The sequence below is a fragment of the Pongo pygmaeus genome, chromosome 3, assembly GCF_028885625.2.
Source record: "Pongo pygmaeus isolate AG05252 chromosome 3, NHGRI_mPonPyg2-v2.0_pri, whole genome shotgun sequence".
In the NCBI taxonomy this organism is placed as follows: Eukaryota; Metazoa; Chordata; class Mammalia; order Primates; family Hominidae; genus Pongo; species Pongo pygmaeus.
The window spans coordinates 41,815,262-41,833,476 of NC_072376.2; the positions used below are offsets into that span (position 1 = coordinate 41,815,262).

The 18,215-nt window shown below is 35.4% G+C and overlaps 1 protein-coding gene across 9 annotated transcripts in view; it reads right to left on the minus strand.

Moving 5' to 3' along the window:
- Positions 1-666: 666 nt before the first annotated feature.
- The window catches only part of ATP8A1 (ATPase phospholipid transporting 8A1), a 256,747-nt gene continuing 239,198 nt past the window's right edge, over positions 667-18,215 (minus strand). For all 9 annotated transcript variants that reach the window (XM_063663611.1, XM_054484585.1, XM_054484583.1 and 6 more), the window contains 4 exons: positions 15,933-16,021; positions 15,126-15,218; positions 6,944-7,035; positions 667-5,325 (listed from right to left, as the gene is read on the minus strand). In XM_063663611.1, coding sequence (XP_063519681.1) covers positions 5,228-5,325; positions 6,944-7,035; positions 15,126-15,218; positions 15,933-16,021 — 372 coding nt within the window. In that variant the 3' untranslated portion in view covers positions 667-5,227. The remainder of the gene's footprint in view (positions 5,326-6,943; positions 7,036-15,125; positions 15,219-15,932; positions 16,022-18,215) is intronic.

Below are 18,215 nucleotides of genomic sequence, written 5' to 3' on the forward strand. Positions count from 1 at the left end.
TCATCCCTGGGAAGACTGTGGGAGAGGACATGGGGCTCCAAGCAGCTAAGCACGCATGGCCTCAGTCTAATAAAATCAGATGCCCCTCAAATTGCCTCTCCAGCGCCTCTTTGAGAACTAATCCTATTCTAGTAATTTACCTAATTGTATCTTCAGTTGTTTCTCTTTTACCAGAGGATACTTATTTTTGCTGAAGTGATTGTTCTCATTTCTGATGCTGTCTATACTTTTGTCTCATGTGCTCAATTTTATTATTTTCTGGTTACTGCCTTCAAATGTTATTGGCTAAACTTGAGCACTTTCTCATGAACTTAAAACAGTTTAGTTGGTTTAGAAAACAAATTCATCCAACATAAAAGGTTGAAACCATGAATTAGCTGTTTACTTGCAAGCTGATTTAAATATGCAACAGGGCAATCCTGGGAGGCTTTTCGTACTGAAGTGACAAAATACAGGAATTTTATTAAAAATTCTGCTAATTATAAAAACTACCCATCTTACCAAACTAGAGTTAATACACTCCATTTCATGTTTGATTTAGCTGGATTAAAATGAAGGGATATTTTATAAATCACTGGGATACACCTTCTCAGACTAGTTACTGCTGGATTTGAAGGTTTTAGAAAGCAATATAATTTCTAGAACTAGCAATCAAAACTTCAACAATTTTAAGTAATGGTAAAGTTTATTTCATTTTTAATAACAATTAGAGGACAAAATGTTTAAAATTTGCAGTTTAAAACATGCACATTCACAAAAGGCCAATGACACATAACACTGCATAGAAATAATATTACTCAATTTTAATAACTATAAAACACAGTGCATCAAACATCAACATAAACAAACCTGAGAAAACTACTATAACCACAGATTCAATACTCTCCACTCATGCAGCTTCACAATTTCTACAGCAGTTTCAGCAGGAATGGTTTTTCAGGGAGCTGAAAATACTACTTTATCTTTAACACAAAACTGCAGTTTTCTGTAGTAGCTGCCTTCCAAGGCTGCCCTGTTTTTTTTAACCTAATAAACTTGAAAATGTAAAAAATGATGATTAAAGTAGTTAAACAACAGATAGTATTTACTGCATTTATGGCTTCCATTTAGAACCATGAAACATAAAAATATTATTTTTAACTATTCTGCTCACATCTTTGCAAGAACAGATTTACCTGTGGAAAGTCGCTGTTAATTCAAAGTAAGCAAATACGAAATCTAGTTTTCCTACTTAAGGGAGATTTATTTGCTGAGAAGTTTTGGGAGCTTTATTAAGAAAAGTTCTTAGAGGCAAGCGAAACAAAAGATTAAATTAAATTTGTTCAAATTTCTTTGTAAAATCATCTACTTATTAAAAAAGTTGTGCAGAGGACCAATTAATTTGTCTACTGAATATTAAATTCCAGGTAGGCCATGATAGAACTTTACAAGGCAGAAATAAACATCAAGATTTACAGCAATAGCCATGCATTGGCCTGGATCACTTTAAATATGAATTCATGCAAACCATAAACCTATCAGAAACACAGCTGTTCTCATACAGAAAGTAAATCAAGACGAAATATGGAAAACATTTATTTCCTTTCCTTCAAAATTTAACTTACATTCCACTTTAATAGCTGTTGAAGGTTAATTAAAATGCAGCAAAGTATAACTACGTTACACAAGTGACTTCAGTTATTTTAATGTGAGAAAAATCAGACTATGGTATCTTACGAATCATTATAGAAATGTTCATCATTGAAAAGCATTTATTAGGCACTGAATTGCATGGTGTTACCTTAAGTCATTTACAAAAAGAATTCCTGGTCCATGTGACGTGAATGGGCTGGGCATTTTCTCCATAAATTTTGTAGATGACTATTTATAAGATTATACACTTAATAGGTTTTAAAACCAGGAACTATCAAAGGGCAACTGCACAAAAATAAACACGATTATTTAGCTTTGTAATAATTATGACATTGTCATAATTTTAAAACTATGAATAATACAATCTATTACTTTCTGACTAGCATTCATTTCCTGAAAAAACATTTTAAATGACAAGTTGTAAGTGTTGTACAGTGCACGCAATGCAAAACAAATTATCATGTGACTTTCACATTGGATATTTAGAATGCTGAACGGCAAAATTATAGTATAAAATTTAATGATCAGAATGCTGATTGATTTCCATAATTCATTTCCCCTCTGGAAATTAAAGAGGAATCACTGATTCCATTTAATGACCATACAATTCATATAAATGGCTAACATTATTTAGCAGAATACACATTCACCTGACTTGATTAGAAAAAGTTTCCCATTAACTTAGCAACACTGCTGAAGCAGTCTCACATTAGAGCACAGAGTGGAGGTGGGAGGACGGGAAGTACATATATCATTTAAAATTTACAACGTTCCTGAGAAACACTGTTTTCCTGCTAATAATTTCTACAATATAACATCTTTCTGGGTGTGAGACACCAATATATTTTTATATGTATATATAAAACATTTAGAAAGTCCATGCTCAATACCACAGAGTACTATTCAACATTAAAGAAGCAACTTCCAGCTTTTCAATGCTAAATGAATGAGGATTTTCTATTATAAGTCGTATTTTCTGAATTGTAAACATTGTAAAGCAACTGTGTTAGCATTTGCCAGAGTCCCTATAAGGAACTTTTTAATTGAAGAGTACGTACCCTTTATTTCAAAAAAACACATGTTAAAAGTCACTTTGACTGTTTATTTCAATCCTGGTAAAACCATGTGACTTTTTTCCAGTTAAGGAAGGTTTAAAAAATCAGACTATTTTCTCTAATTTAACACTGTAAAGTCACTGCAATTGCAATGTTATATTTTAAGTTTCACCAAGAAGGTCATTCCCTGTCCCTCAAACTCCAAGTCTCACCTAGGAAGCAAAGAGACTGACAATGTCAATAATTCAAAAAGAGGACAATGGGACTAAGAGGCTCAAATTAGTCACATTTCAGATCATGTTACACATTATCAACAGTAAGTATTCTTCTCATGTTTAAGAGCTCCACAGAAATAATCCATGTTTCAAGATTAAAATAAAACTTACATTTTTAAGTCAGAAAATCCAGTTCTATTATATCCATAATGTTTTTATATTAAAATTCTGCAGAAGGGTGCCACTGATGAAGTGAGGGCAAACAGAAGCAGCTCTTCTCTATTAACAGAGTTAAACACTATAAAGTGGTTCTCTGGAGGGGTGCATTTCACTCTTGCTTTCTTATTTTTTGTGGTTTGACCTCAGCTATCACCACTGGGAAGCCCAGGAAAAGCTGCTCTGAATATTCATTCATTGGACAGGTAAAGACTGGGACTTCAGAATTTTGAAGAGGATCTTAGACTCTTATACCTGTGGTCTTGCTAGATGTGTTGATTCATGACTCTTTTAATCTGTATCCCGAACAGGAAGGGCTTGGGAAGTAAAGTATGTAAACGTGTGTTCCCTTAAGGTTGGAATTATGTATATGTGTTATAACCTCTTATTTGTAGAAAATGGAGAGGCATACTGGTAACTAAGGAGCTACAAATACAGACAAGGAAATGACATATATCCTAATTTTAAATCTAGATTGAGAAAAAGGGTGAAAAGAATGTGAAAATATTAAACTCAAGAAGCGATCTGAAAAAAAATCACCTCCTCTCAATTGTAGTTGACTTTTTTTAAAAGAGAAAGTTCTACCTATTTTGCTGGTAAGTCCATGTAAAGGCAAGCAGGCTTTTGAGTAAAAGGCAAATAGTTTGCTTCAATCTCTGAAGTGTATCTGAAAACTAATTCCTTTTTTTCAAATGAAAGTATTATTTAAAAAATAGTGTAGAAAACTGGTTGTGGTTTTTAAACAGCCCCTTCATTTACTGTTGGTAGCAAAATAGCCATTTTCAGATGTCTTGTAAATGCTGAAAATAATTGAATTGAACATACATTTTAAAACATACTAACAAAAGCTACTCATGATGAACGTGTCCTTTGACTGTAAAGTTACGGGCTTGAGTAAAATCCGCATTTCTTAAATGGGGAAAATGTACTACTTATTTGTCCCAATAAGCAGCATGTGATGAATTTTGGGAACTATTTGATGAGTGAACTGTGAAATAATTTTCAGTCTTCAGTATAGGGGGCAGTCACCATAACACCGGGTGTGCTACACAAGACAGCAGGCATCTCTAGTGGGAACTGGAACACAGGACAAAAGCCCATGCATTTATCTGACATATTATTCCAAATATTGCAACAGAAGCTTTGGAAGTCCCACGTAAATATGTAGCATATGTTTCTTAAGAGGAAAAACTTTAAGACAAAATGACATCACTCAATCTATTGCATTAGCCAGATTTTTAGAAAAATCTAAATGATGATGAAACTTCATCAGAAATACCTGAAACATACATACAGTTTGAAAAATCAGTGTCATAACAACAGAGTCACATTAACACGTGTGTCCTCTAACAAATAAACACGACAAACAACAAAGAAGCATTTGTAAGGCCAAAGGTGCAACATCACCGATTTTAGTAGCAAATGCCTTGAAATATTCATTTTTGTAAATCACTCTTACATTTGAAAAGTCAGGCATGCAGATCTTACAGCAGAACTGGAAGTAAACTTTCTCTTACATTTCTGGGCACATGACTACTGAACTAGAAAAACACTTACTGAACCTCTTTGGCAAACATTTATCAAGACAATTTTTGACACAATGCTTGTTAATGCCTTGTTTAGAAATTTTGCTCAGGAAGGTGAGTCAGTTCCTGAAGAATGCTGGTTTGTTTCAGCATAATCCTGAAATCTAAGTCTGGATATCAAGAGTCCCTTTAACTAAATAACATTTAGAGTTTTTTAATGGTTGGTTACCTTGTGGTACAGCCAATAAATTGACAGTCAGTTACAGCCCCAGAGTAATGGCATAAGAATACTGACTTATTCTCCGTTTAAGAAAGCACTCTGGCAAGATACCAGGTCATTTTCAATTTCCGTTTACAAAGACTTAGCAAATACCTTTAAAAAATCCAAAAGAGATGGTGTTACAGTACAGTTGCACAGTGCTTATGTCTATAATATACATGAATCTGAATGTCCATCAGCGAGATGAGCTCAGATCCACCTTTCCTCTCCATGGACCAGACTGGAATTGGTTAGCAGACTGCGGTGACAACCTGGTAGCTCTCCTTAGAGAGGTAACAGAGCCTGCCTTTCAGGCTCTCCCCATCACCATTCATCGGGCCTCTGTTTCGTGGTATCATATGCTCTTATCACTTCAGACTGTGAAACGATTCCATTTTCATCTTGAGAGAACGCATACCCATCTGTAGGTTAATGATAAAACAGAAATTCTTACAAAGGCACTGGAAACCACTGTTATTCTGACTTTTGGGTATTCATTTTCTAGCTTGGGGAACAAATGCAGCCTTCCCACATTCAAAAGCATGGAGACACTGATTTTTAATGCCTAGAAAAGATACAGACTTAACTTCAAAATAAAGAGTGGGATGATCATAGGTTGCCAGTTTAGATTCTAGGAATTCTTCTCCCTAGAAGACTGAGTAGGCACCCTCAATTCCCCTAAATCCTCTGTCCCATAAGTCAACTCCAACTCTTCTAATTTTTGCTTCCCCAATTCTGGAGGGGGTGAGGGAGTTGAGTCAAGTGGGCTCACATATTTCCACATAGGTCAGGTGGATGAGAGGAAAGGAAAAGTGATATGTAGGTGACGTGGTGAATAATGTAATTGATTCAACCATCCCACCATGTACAGTCCCCTTGGTATCTGTGGGAATGGCTTCAAGGACCCCCTTAAATATCAAAATCCACGGATGCTTAAATCCTTTATATAAAGTGGCACAGTATTTGCATATAACCTACACACATCCTCTCGTAGACTTAAAATCATTTCTAGATTACTTATAATACCTAATACAATGCCCCCACATCAGTTCATTCTAGTGGATTCAATGTAGTATTTCATCCATGGCAAGTTCAAGTTTTGCTTTTAGGAACTTTGAGAATTTTTTTTCCCCCTTGAATATACTTGACTCACAGCAGGTTGAATCCACAGATGTGGTTGAATCCACAGATAGAAAGGGCCAATTGTACATCAAAACATCACCTTGTACTCCATAAATATAGAAAATTATTGTTTGTCAATTTAAAAAGGCGAGGAGGAGGAGATAAACACAAATAGCTGCTAATGGTGGCAAGTGGTCTCCTTCCTTCAGAGGACATTCCCCTTGGCTCTAGCATCACAAATAAACTCACTCATGCCCCAACAAGGCATGGGCATAAGGAATGACCCCCAAGGGGATCACATCTTTAGAAAAGGCCTCTTGAAGTATAAAGAGCAAAAGCATTAGACATGAGTATATGTAAGTAAAAATAAATTATATGTGGAAACAACATGAAACAAAAGATATATTACTCGCACAAATACATTTACTACAGGGCTTTACATTTTACATTCTTTTTTAGATCTTGAAATGTTAAGAGGGCACAATATCTAATAATGTCTTACACAACTCTAAATATTCATAAATATTTCTGAAGGGGAAAATGTATGCTTCCTTGTGTTGTATGAAAGCTGAAAGGCTCTTGCAAAGTTATTCAAGTAGAAAAGATAACAAGACGGGGCAGCTTTTAAGAATTAAGATTTACTGGCTTTAAAGAAAAAGATTTGAGGAAGCAAGGAATGTAGAAATACTGTTTTTCTTTAAGTGAAACAGCAAGATTTTAAAATTAACTATCTCTTCTGTTAAAAGTGAAAAATGGTTCTGACCAATGGATTTTCTGTTATTTACAGGTTGCAAATATGCAAAACTTGTTTTAGACATTAGTTTTAAATAAATATCCCTAAAGTCAGGATATTGTATAAATGCTATGATACAGCAATGGCAGAGAATTTATTTAAAAATAAGAAACTCAAAAACTCACGGAGCAGGTTTTGTTGCAAGGATTCAGAGCGGTACAAGTTCACGTGGTTCTTCTTAAAGACGTTCTTGAGCAGTTGCGCCCTCTCGGTCAGGCTGCAGAGCAGGTGCAAACGTGTGAAATGAATTATCAACTCGGCAGAGACCCCAGTGTGCCCACAGGACCACCAAAGAGAGTTAGACTTAAACAAAAGATTGCTTGAGAAATCCGCAGCCTAGTGATTCTTTTTACACATTTTCTCAGATAGCAAATGAGATTTCAAGTATTTAGACAGACTTTTGAGGACATTTTCTCCCTAAGGAGTTTTGTCCCCAATAATCCTTCTCCCAGTAAAAAGTAAGATCTCCTCACCACCCCCCACTCAGTTATATTTAAGTCAAATGGCAACACAGAGCCAGTATAACCCAATTTAAATAAAAAAATACAAAACATCAGTAGTGTTATTCACTTTTAAAAACTTACTACATATATTCTAAGCATGGCAATTTTTAGAATAAAAAAATTACTACTTTTTTCATATTTGGCACGTTTTGGTGCAAAATATTTTTTAGTTAAAAATATTAAAGTAAATATTAACTAACATTACACAAAGAAGACATTTCATAGACTTTTTAACTAGAAAAAATTCACTACCACTAATATGGTATGACATGTGTTCCTTAATTTTAAAATAAACTGTTTTCAGAAAAAATAATTATGATAGGTGAAATAACAAGGAAAGTATTTTTCAATGAGTGTTTAGAATAGTTGTCTCCTCAGATACAAATCCAGATAATTATGTAACTTCTAAAAGCATGTTGTAAAAAATAAGGCATCTTCTCCCCCAACTTCACATAAAACAGTGTCTCACACAGTAGAAACTCAAATATTTGTTGAATATATGAAGTTGAGTAATAATTCTGAAATGTACTTATAGACATCATCCATCTTCCAAATCATGCCATTTCTTCATTGTTTGATTTATAAAATTTTGTTTTGATATTAAAGAACATAATAGGCATGAGAAACAAATAAGTAATCCATATGTGTTGCAGCAAATGTTTATGCAATTTTAATAACTGGAACTGATTCAGCTGAAAAATTTCCATCTTGTGTTTTTCCCACTATAAAAGCTTTAGTTAAATTGCTGTGTTATGTTAGTTCTGTATTTTGCCAATTTTTCTAAGACCCTGAAATGAAACAATATCATATACAAAAAAAGGATCCTCTGCAAAATGAACTCATTGTGTAAATGAATTATGCAAACATTTAGGCAAAAACCGAAGAAAAAATATTTAGAAATGTTAACATTTGTAGTAATCTTCCACATATATATTTTAAAGTCTAGGGAGGTTAACTGGTATTATTAGACATATTTTATTGTCATTGGAAATTAGCTACATGAAGGCAAGAAACCTAATTAATCTAAAACTCCAGCAGTTCTGCAAATAGTTGTAAAACTTGTTTCTGTCAGTGAAATAAACAGATATGAGAAATGAGAAAGGGCCATTTTTACAGAGTTGCTTTCTTACTCTACTTTTTAAATGATCTAGCATTACAGACCCATGGACCCTGAGGGACACTAAAATATGTAACTGCTTTGAGGAAGTCGCAGCTTTAGCAGCAGGTGGTCTGATTTCCTTAGCAGAGCCTTGTGGATGGGGTGCTGGAAAGTCTTTGGTGTTTCAAACTGAAATGACTACGGGAGACTAGAGGATGGCAATGTATCATTATGCAGCATCTTCTTCCCAAAAGACATTTTCCAGGTTTCAGGCTGGCCTTCCTAAATGCATAATACTTTAATATTACAATATTAAAGTGGTAAGAAGGCAGACATGAGAATTTAGTCTTTCATATTACAGCAACTGAAATACATAAGGTAACAGAATTCCCTTTTGTACGGTTCATATGGAGGCTCTCACTTAGCTCTTCTTTTATATCAAGTTAACATATAGCATTAAAACAAAGCAGTAAGAAAGTCTCTTTCTTAAGAAAGAAGCACATTACTCAGGAAAGATCATGGCCTCTGGAGTAGGGCTTTGGTTCAATTTTGCGTCGGCTGCTTATTAGCTGGGTCACCACAGGCAAGCCTTTCTCCGTCATCTCCTATATAACAGGAGGGCAGTACTTAACTCTCAGGCAGACTGTGAGGATGCAGGGAGCTGTCAGCACAATGACTGACACTTAGGAAGCACTCAACAAATGCTGGGCCCTCCCACCTTTACCCCCAAGATCCTGAGAATTTATTATAAAAAATCAACTAGAACAGAGATCATCACCAAACAAAAGGTACTTTGTAAGGAGTATTTTTGATGCCTTGGTTTCTGGTCAACATAAGCGCAAGGTGAGATGTGTGTTGCCGCACATGGGTTTTAGTTTATAATGTTCTCATTCTACCTCTTTACTAAGAAAATGACTAGATTTTTGTTGTTTTGTTTTTCCTTAGCTATTTTGAACTTCTTGCTTTAGTCCTGTAGAGCAGAGTCCCTCCTTCAGAATATAAATGCCATTCACAGGAGGCTGCTAAATAAATAAGTGATGATGAGTTGTATTTCTCTAGTCTTATCTTACACCTTTGGGGAACTACTCATTTCAACATTTATGCAATTCTGGGCCATCAATGTTTATAGGTACTGATACTACTATTAAGGCACATTATAAAATATATTTATGCTAACACTAATAGATATATTAAAAGTTCAGTTTTAGTGGAACAGCTTAACAGTGTGAAAAGACAAAAAAAAAAAAAACACTAAAGATACCTTCTCACTAAAACCACATTTTATTCACAACTCTTGACTAGCAGTTTTACGCAGTCTCGTATAGTCTTTCATTTACATACCAAGCTGTGTAAATTTTGAGTTTGTTTAATGCAATCACACAACTACTACTAAATATTGTTACCTTATTTCCAAACCCACTAAAATGTTGCAATTTAAACATTTGGTGGAGGTGAATATAAAGATAACATGTTTAAAATAATATTTCAAATACTAAAAAAATGTCAGTGTTGGTAAAAACCAATTCACGGTTCTGGAATGTGTTGGAACGTGTTGTCTTAAGGAATTTTCAGTGGGAAACTTGAAGAGGAATATATTGGGTTGGTAAGCTATTTAGGTTGACTCATTAAAATAAATCTCCAAAAAGTAAATAACTATCCATTCATGGAATGTTTAATGTATAGCACGCGATAGCTGTCCTACACTAGGGTAGCTGTGGTGGCGGGGAAACAAACAATGAATATAACAGGCCTAATCTCTGCCCTGGAGCTGAAAACATTTCAGCGTTCTGTCACTTTTCTTTCTGAATGTTGGACAGAACCATTACCACAGTGATGAGAGAAGGCTGAAGGAAACATTTGACAGATCCCTGTGTCCTCAATCCCCACCAAAGTATTTAAGTCATACTGATATGAAATCGAGTGTGAACACTGAGAAATAAAATTTCCTTTCTACTGGTTCTGGAGCAATGTTAAAACTGCTTTTCATTAAGATGAACAATACATCAGAAAGGTTAGAGAGAGCACTGTCACCATCTACACCACTGAGTTCTCTGACACCTCATATTCCCTACTCTCCCTGCATGCAAAAGCTGTAAACAATGGCCAAACGGTAGTGCCAGGCAAATCAGTGAGGACTGACCTGAAGATCCTAGGCTAAAATTCTATTTAATAATGGCCAATGATGACATGCTGGCTAATGTCTACAGTGAGAAATATAAAAGAATTATGAGTCTCATTATTCTATATGCCTGTCTATGAAATGCATTGCTTCACACATACTCCAATGATATCCAAAAATAATTGTCCTGCCTCCAATGAGCCCACAGTGTCCATAATTTCTTACTGTAAACTTTTGGATAAGGTTTAAATGTTCAGGACTAAGATTTGGGTTATTTTATTTTTTTTTAAAGTACAATTTCCATTTTATTTTTCTCCAGTGGACAGTTTTTTTTCGGTTCTTAAGAACTCAGCTCCTTACATGAACTTTGGTAGAGGTCATGAGGCAGCAAGGTTTGGGTTATTTTAAACCTTCAGGAGTAAGGTTTAGGTTATTCTCTCACCATTGTAGACTTGCATTTATTTCTACCATAACCCATGGCTCAAAAGCATGGGTATTTAGAACATACTTAGATTGATTAAACATATTTTTCCCCTAAAATGTAATAAAATGAATCTAATTTGCAGGGTAATATGGTAGGTGGCATACTATTTCTACTAAAAATGGCTGTTTTAACCAAGATGGGTTTTTTTGAAAATGAACAAAGATGAGAAATTATTGTAAATATTAATCTTCCTTAAGTGCTTACAATTTGTTTTTCTGACATTTGCATTTTATACACAACTTGAGTTTAATAGTCATACTTACTGAAGATTAAAAAAATTGGGGATGATCAACTCACAAGATCTTCTTAAGAACTGCATCATTGTATGACAAAAAAGTAAATGATGGTTGCTTTGGATATTACCTAGTTTGGGAAGTACAAATTATACAATTCTATGTTTTTATGAATCAGATTTCTGTTTCACAGCCCACAGGTCAACCGTCAATTCAACAATCCTTTCTCCTACTCAGCAATCCTTTCGCCCACTCTTTCTTTCATCCATTCTTTAGTTTATTCTCTTAACTATTCCGTTCATCCACTCAACAAGTATTTATTGAGTGCTACTAAGTTCCTAGTGCTGTACCAGGTGTTGGGTTGCAGCTATGACTAAGACATGGGCCTCTCTAGAAGCTCAATCTAGTAGGCGGAAAATAAAAACATACATAGAGTAAACTAATACTTTATAATGCAATGCGATCAGTGTACCAATAGAAGTTTATACAGAGTATAAACAGAGTATAAAAGTACAGAGACAGTAGCCTAGGAATTATATATTGTGTATGTAAACAGCTGAAAAAATTGAATCTACATTGGGTTTGGAAAGCTGGGAATTGGAGTGCCTAGTCTGTAAGAAGGGTACTGGCTCCCAAACAGGGGAACAGCAAATGCAAAAACTGGAAGATATAAAATAACATGGTGTTTTGGAACCAAAGAAAGTCTGGTATCATTAGAATTCACAAGAATCACAATTTCTTCCCTTTTGATAATGTAGATATAAAATTTGCTAACTTTTGGCTGGGTGCAGTGGCCCACGCCTGTAATCCCAGCACTTTGGGAGGCTGAGGCGAGTGGATCACGAGGTCAGGAGTTCGAGACCAGTCTGGCCAACATAGTGAAACCCCATCTCTACTAAAAATACAAAAAATTAGCCGGGTGTGATGGTGTGTGCCTGTAATCCCAGCTACTAGGGAGGCTGAGGCAGGAGAATGGTGTGAATCCGGGAGGCAGAGGTTGCAGTGAGCCGCGATTGTGCCATTGCACTCCAGCCCGGGTGACAGTGCAAGACTCCGTATCAAAAAAAAAAAAAAAAAAAAAAAAAAAAAAATTGCTAACTTTTTTTGAAATCTGAAATCAATCTCATTCTCCAAGATTCCTAAAATAATCCAGGGGGTAAAATCAATCCAACAGTTCTTTAACCTTAGAGTGCCATTACTTTAAGCATGAAGATGTTTCCATCCAGTTGCTATTTTTCTCCTTTCACAGATCTTTCCCTTGCCTCCCTCCTCCGGGCACCTGCCATCAAGCAGGAAGCCACTATGGTTATACTGACCTTTAACCTGATCACCAGTGGGCGGCAATGGCAACATGGAATACATGCTGGTCCAGGGTTTTTTGTCTGGTATTCAGCTGATAGCTAACACATTCCTGAGTTCTTAGGAAAAGCTAAATAGCTATTTTAGGCAAATGAGCGAGGCAGCAGCAGGGAATTTATCTGATGCATTTCCTATGGAGAAGTTGGTGGTCATTTATGCTGGAATTCACTTCTTTCCTTTTTGGGCTCTCTGGCTTATTTTATTTAACGGAAGGAGCTACATATATTACAGACTCACTGAATGTTTAGGACCTGGGGGTCATTACATTGGCCTGATTTATGAATTGAAGTCATTGGTAGACAACAAAAAGACAAACTAAGTATCATGTGGAAGGGCTTAATGTGATTTTATTAACACACTTACAAATCTGGAAATTTACTACTAAGGATAGTTAACAGTATTAACAGTGGCCTTTCCCTAATAATTACGAATACATTGTTTTATTCACAATTTCATGAGCTAGAACTCTTTTTTTTTTTTTTTTTTTTTTGAGACAGAGTCTCGCTCTGTCACCCAGGCTGGAGTGCAGTGGTGCGATCTCGGCTCACTGCAAGCTCTGTCTCCAGGATTCACGCCATTCTCCTGCCTCAGCCTCCCAAGTAGCTGGGACTACAGGTGCCCGCCACCACTCCTGGCTAATTTTTTGTATTGTTAGTAGAGACGGGGTTTCACTGTTTTAGCCAGGATGGTCTCGATCTCCTGACCTCGTGGATCCACCCGCCTCAGCCTCCCAAAGTGCTGGGATTACAGGTGTGAGCCACCATGCCTGGCCAGAACTCTTACTGTATTCTTTTTATTGCTAGAGAAAGAGAACTGACATAATTAATTTACTAGCTGAATTTACTGAAAAACTGCAGGTACTTTCCTATGAGGAATCCTGTGATGCAAATTTTTAGACGAAGAAAAAGGTGGAGGGAGGAGGACACAACCCTGAAAGTAGGTATTATCATTCCCATCCTGCACACTGGGATGCTGAGTCAGAGATTAAGTACTTTGTCAAGTTAGTAGTGGGCTGTTTTTTGCAGCTCTATTACATTTTTGAACAAATAGCAAAAGGAGGCAGAATTGTGAATGGTTCAGAGCAGGAGCTCTGGGATCAGCTGGCATGGACTCCAGGCCCAGATCTGTCACTAATAACTTTGGGAACTTCACCTCTCGAAGCCCCAGTTTCCTCATCTGGAAAAAAATGGAGATGATGGATCTGTATAGGGTTGTTACTGGGATTCAGTGAGATAGTACATGTAAAATGCAAGGGAAGCACCTGGCACGAAGTGAGCGCTCAACAAAGGTCAGGCTGTTATTTTCAAAAAAGTGGCGCACACTGGTGTGTGATGTGTTCCTTCAGCATAATGAGAGCAAGAGAGCTGGAAGCCAAGGTCTCACTGAGTTCTGACACCTACTCCATTGTGTCAAAATGAATAACAGTGAATCATGATTAAGGTGACATATATTAGGGTAAAATATTTCCCATAGTTTAGCCAAAACTTCAGCTTACTTTAGTATGATAAAAATGAAGAAAAAAATAAATTCCTGTTACTATCTTAATAATTGTCTTTTATGATAGACTGCAACTAATTATAATTTCTTTCTTACGATGCTTTGTGAATTTAGTGGATTTGATTAGCTTTCTAACTTTCCTTTTTTTTTTTGGAGGAGGTGGTGGTAAGGAAGAGAACTTGGGATAGGTAGTTCACTTCATATATGATACATATCTAGGTCAGTTCCTAATAACTACTGAACCACAAATGCAATTATACAAGGTAATTTGCCTTATATCAAACTGTGATTTTGATTACATACTATTTTTTTTGAGATGGAGTCTTGCTCTGTTGCCCAGGCTGGAGTGCAGTGGCTTGATCTTGGCTCACTACAACCTCTGCCTCCCGGGTTCAAGCTATTCTCTTGCCTCAGCCTCCTGAGTAGCTGGGATTACAAGCGCCCGTCACCATGCCTGGCTAGTTTTTGTATGCTTAGTAGAGACAGAATTTCACAATGTTGGTCAGGCTGGTCTCGAACTCCTGACCTTGTGATCTGCCTGCCTCAGCCTCCTAAAGTGCTGGGATTACAAGTGTGAGCCATCACACCTGGCCGATTACATACTATTTTATTATGGATACTATTTCAAGCTAAAAGTCTTTTCCTTCCCTTGCAGTTTAATAATACAATAATGTTTGTAACTGCCATTTATTTAATGCTCATTAAAGACTTTGCACTATGCTAAGTTCTTTATAATACTTTATTCAACTCTTACAACTAACCATGAGGTAGGTATTATTGCCCCCATTTTATTAATGAGGAAATTGAGGCTCAGTAGGATTAGGCAACGTAGCCAAGGGCACACAGTTTAGAAAGCGACAGATTTAAATCCACATGTCTCTGACTCCCAAACCTGTCAATGACACTGCCAGCTTGATGTTGAGAAATACAAGTCTTATCACTTATTTCCAACCACTAGTACAAGATAAATTTAAAGTTCATTTGGAAAAGAATATATTCACTGTGTATTTTACCTTTTTCCAAGTACAACTGCTCCTGGGTCTTGAGATTTTGCCTCCAGCTCCTGAACTTCATCAACTAATGTTTTAAAAGCAGTCCTCTTGATACTGCAAAAAGAAAAAAAAAAGGGATTTGCATGGAAATACTCCTGTGAAGACTTTACAAAACTAGATGTCTGGCTTATTATCACGCTGTTGATAAAGTACAACAGTAACAAGAGTACAAGCAGTTTTTCAACAGAATCTTAAAAATTACCGTAATTTTGAGAATATAGAAATTATAGTTTTAAAATAAATGATGGTTTAGGTTTACAATATTGAAACTCCCATAGTTATTTAAATAAATATCATGTAATTAAATTAAATGCTATCTTTTTTGTGGGAAGAGATAAGATTTTAAAATTTATAACCCTTGAAAAAAATTAGTAAGGTTTTCTTTTCTTTCATTTTACATTTTATATATGTTTGGAATCAGGCAAGCAAAACATTTCTTTTTATAATAAATGTTTTTGGAAATAGTACAATTTTTCTTTTACTTTTATATGAGTTTTGGGGCTGTTTCTAAAAAACATACTCCCCGATGTAATTTTCTCCAGTGCCATTTACTTTTCTCTGTTAGCTGAAACTACCTGCTTTACTACTCATTTCGTCTTTTAAACTAGTTTTCTAGTTCCTGAATCACCCCTTCCTTATTTAAAATTAAGTAATATTACCAGTTCCTATCCTGCAAGCTCTACATGCTTGAGTTGATGTTACGAAGAGAGAAATCTGAGGATGAATATGCATCTGTATTTCTCCGTATATAACTGAGTATATACTTACACCTTGTACACCACATCAAGGAGCAGAGATGCCACAGGGATGAATAACAAGCCCATCCAAAAGACTCCAGAACTGAACAACATGGCTGCCTGTGTAAATCGTCAGAAAACACATTACTTTAAAACCAAAAAATACATGATTCATGTTTAGTTTTTATGTATTTTTAAGTAAAAAAATTTTAAGAATATCATTCTGTAAGAGAGTATACAACTCTGAATTCAAACTTACGAAATTAACTTAGAATATCAAAATAAATCTTTGAGCAAATTTAAAATATACTCTGGATTAAATTCTCTTATAATAATATATGGTGTAAAATAAATCATAATTAGAAACTAAATTTACTATTTCTGGCAAATGAAAATTACTTTTGTAAAATTATAGGATATTAAAAATTATCCAGATAAATCATGACTACTGTATAATCAAATTAAGATACCTACAGAAACAACAATTTGATTATTTTTGGCTAACATTAGGTAGTAATAATCTTAATTTTTGTTCAATGATTTTATATAACTGGTATTGGTGCATACCTGTTATTGCTAAAGTCAAACCAAATATCTTATATGTAAAAGCCAAATAAAAGTGTATTAAAAATAACTTTAATAATTTCTTTGTAATAAATACCAAATTGCTGCATTAGAGCCTTTTGGGTTGCAAAAAAAAATGATTCTGTAATTTAAAAAGTAATAAATTCTATTATTTATTTGCAATTATAATAAAAAATATCTTTGTAATATAATTAGATTACACAGAACTTAAAAGGAATAGTATTATACAATAAAAGCAAAAGAAATATTTTGGTTTCACTTCTTTTAATCTTTTTATCAAGAGGAAATTTTCAGTACCTATTTAAATCCATATATGTATTGTTCTGATTCCATTAAAAAGCAGCCAACTAACACATGCACATTTAGATTCTACTAAAAATCATGCAAAATTAAAAAGAATCAGGTATGGTTCAGGAATTAAAAATAACCTAGAGTTTAATTATTCTAGGCAATTTCAAAACTACACATAAATAGTCCTAATCAATCAGTCCTTATGAAACATAAAGATTTCTAATTTTAAATTATATTTCAGGTTACTTATTCATTTGGACTCTCGATTAAGGACTAGGAACTGCTGTTTAAATTTTTTCTGCATTGACATGAGCTTATCGATACAGACCGCAGGTTCAGGGACGCTAAGATTTTTCGCTATGTAGAAGTGAATAGCTCTGAATACTTTTAAAATAAAAACATGCTATTACAAAAAAATTCCAGAAAATAACTTTTGCCACATGGGTTCAATGAAAAGCACCAATATTCGAGACACCAACAAGATGAAAAATATTCACATAAAAGTCACTTTATTTAATAAGCAAAACATGATCTTTGTCATGTTTGCTGACATCCTCAATGGTGAAAACCAACAATAACTGTGTAATAGGAAATGTCTATCAAGTCAGTAGATTTTCTTTAGATTGAAAGAAGCTTTCCAGTAAGGTAACAACTGTAAAAAACCAATTTCTTTCTCCTTCTGGGGGGAAAGGTAAGGTAAGAATTCCAAGGCATGTAACTGAAAACACCACATTTACTTGGCTTAATTTTAATATATTTTAATTTGGTGGGGGGGGGGGGCAAGAGAAGGAGGATTTATTCTTGCCTTTGCCACCTTGTATTAAATGTCCACCGATGGAAAAGGCAAAAGTGGTGGAGATTCAAGGCTGCTAATTCTGACCATTGTGATGCTAACGATGAATGGAGGAGTGACTGGCGCCCCACCATTCAGTCTACCAGCCTTTGGCATTACAAATGAACAACATGAATTGAGGGGAAAAAAGTTTTTCTGCGTCATATCTGAAAGCCTGTCAGTTTTTTTTTTCTTTTGCAGAGTTAATCCAAACCTAAAAGATTTAAAGCCGACATTCGCATTAAAGACAGAGAGTCTCTTTGTATTTTTTGGATGAAGAGGGGGGGAAAAATAAAATCCCACAGAGGTATTTCCTTCCTTTCTGTATAAGAAAGCTCCCCCTCACTCTGAAGAAACCAGTTTTGTCTCTAACTTTTCACATTTCCCCACTCACAAGCAGGTCAGCTGGGAAAAGGCGAAGGGATCCTGAGACAATGGTGGATTGCTCCGAACAGGAGCAGCCTGTTTGGGGCCGAGCTCCGGTTCCCTCCGAGAGCGGTTTGTAAATTTCTCCTAAAGTGGGAGACTGGTGCACCAGGCCAAGTGGCCCCCACTGCCCCTTCTCAAGGCACTGTGAAACCAAATGGAATTTGCCACGAAAGTGGC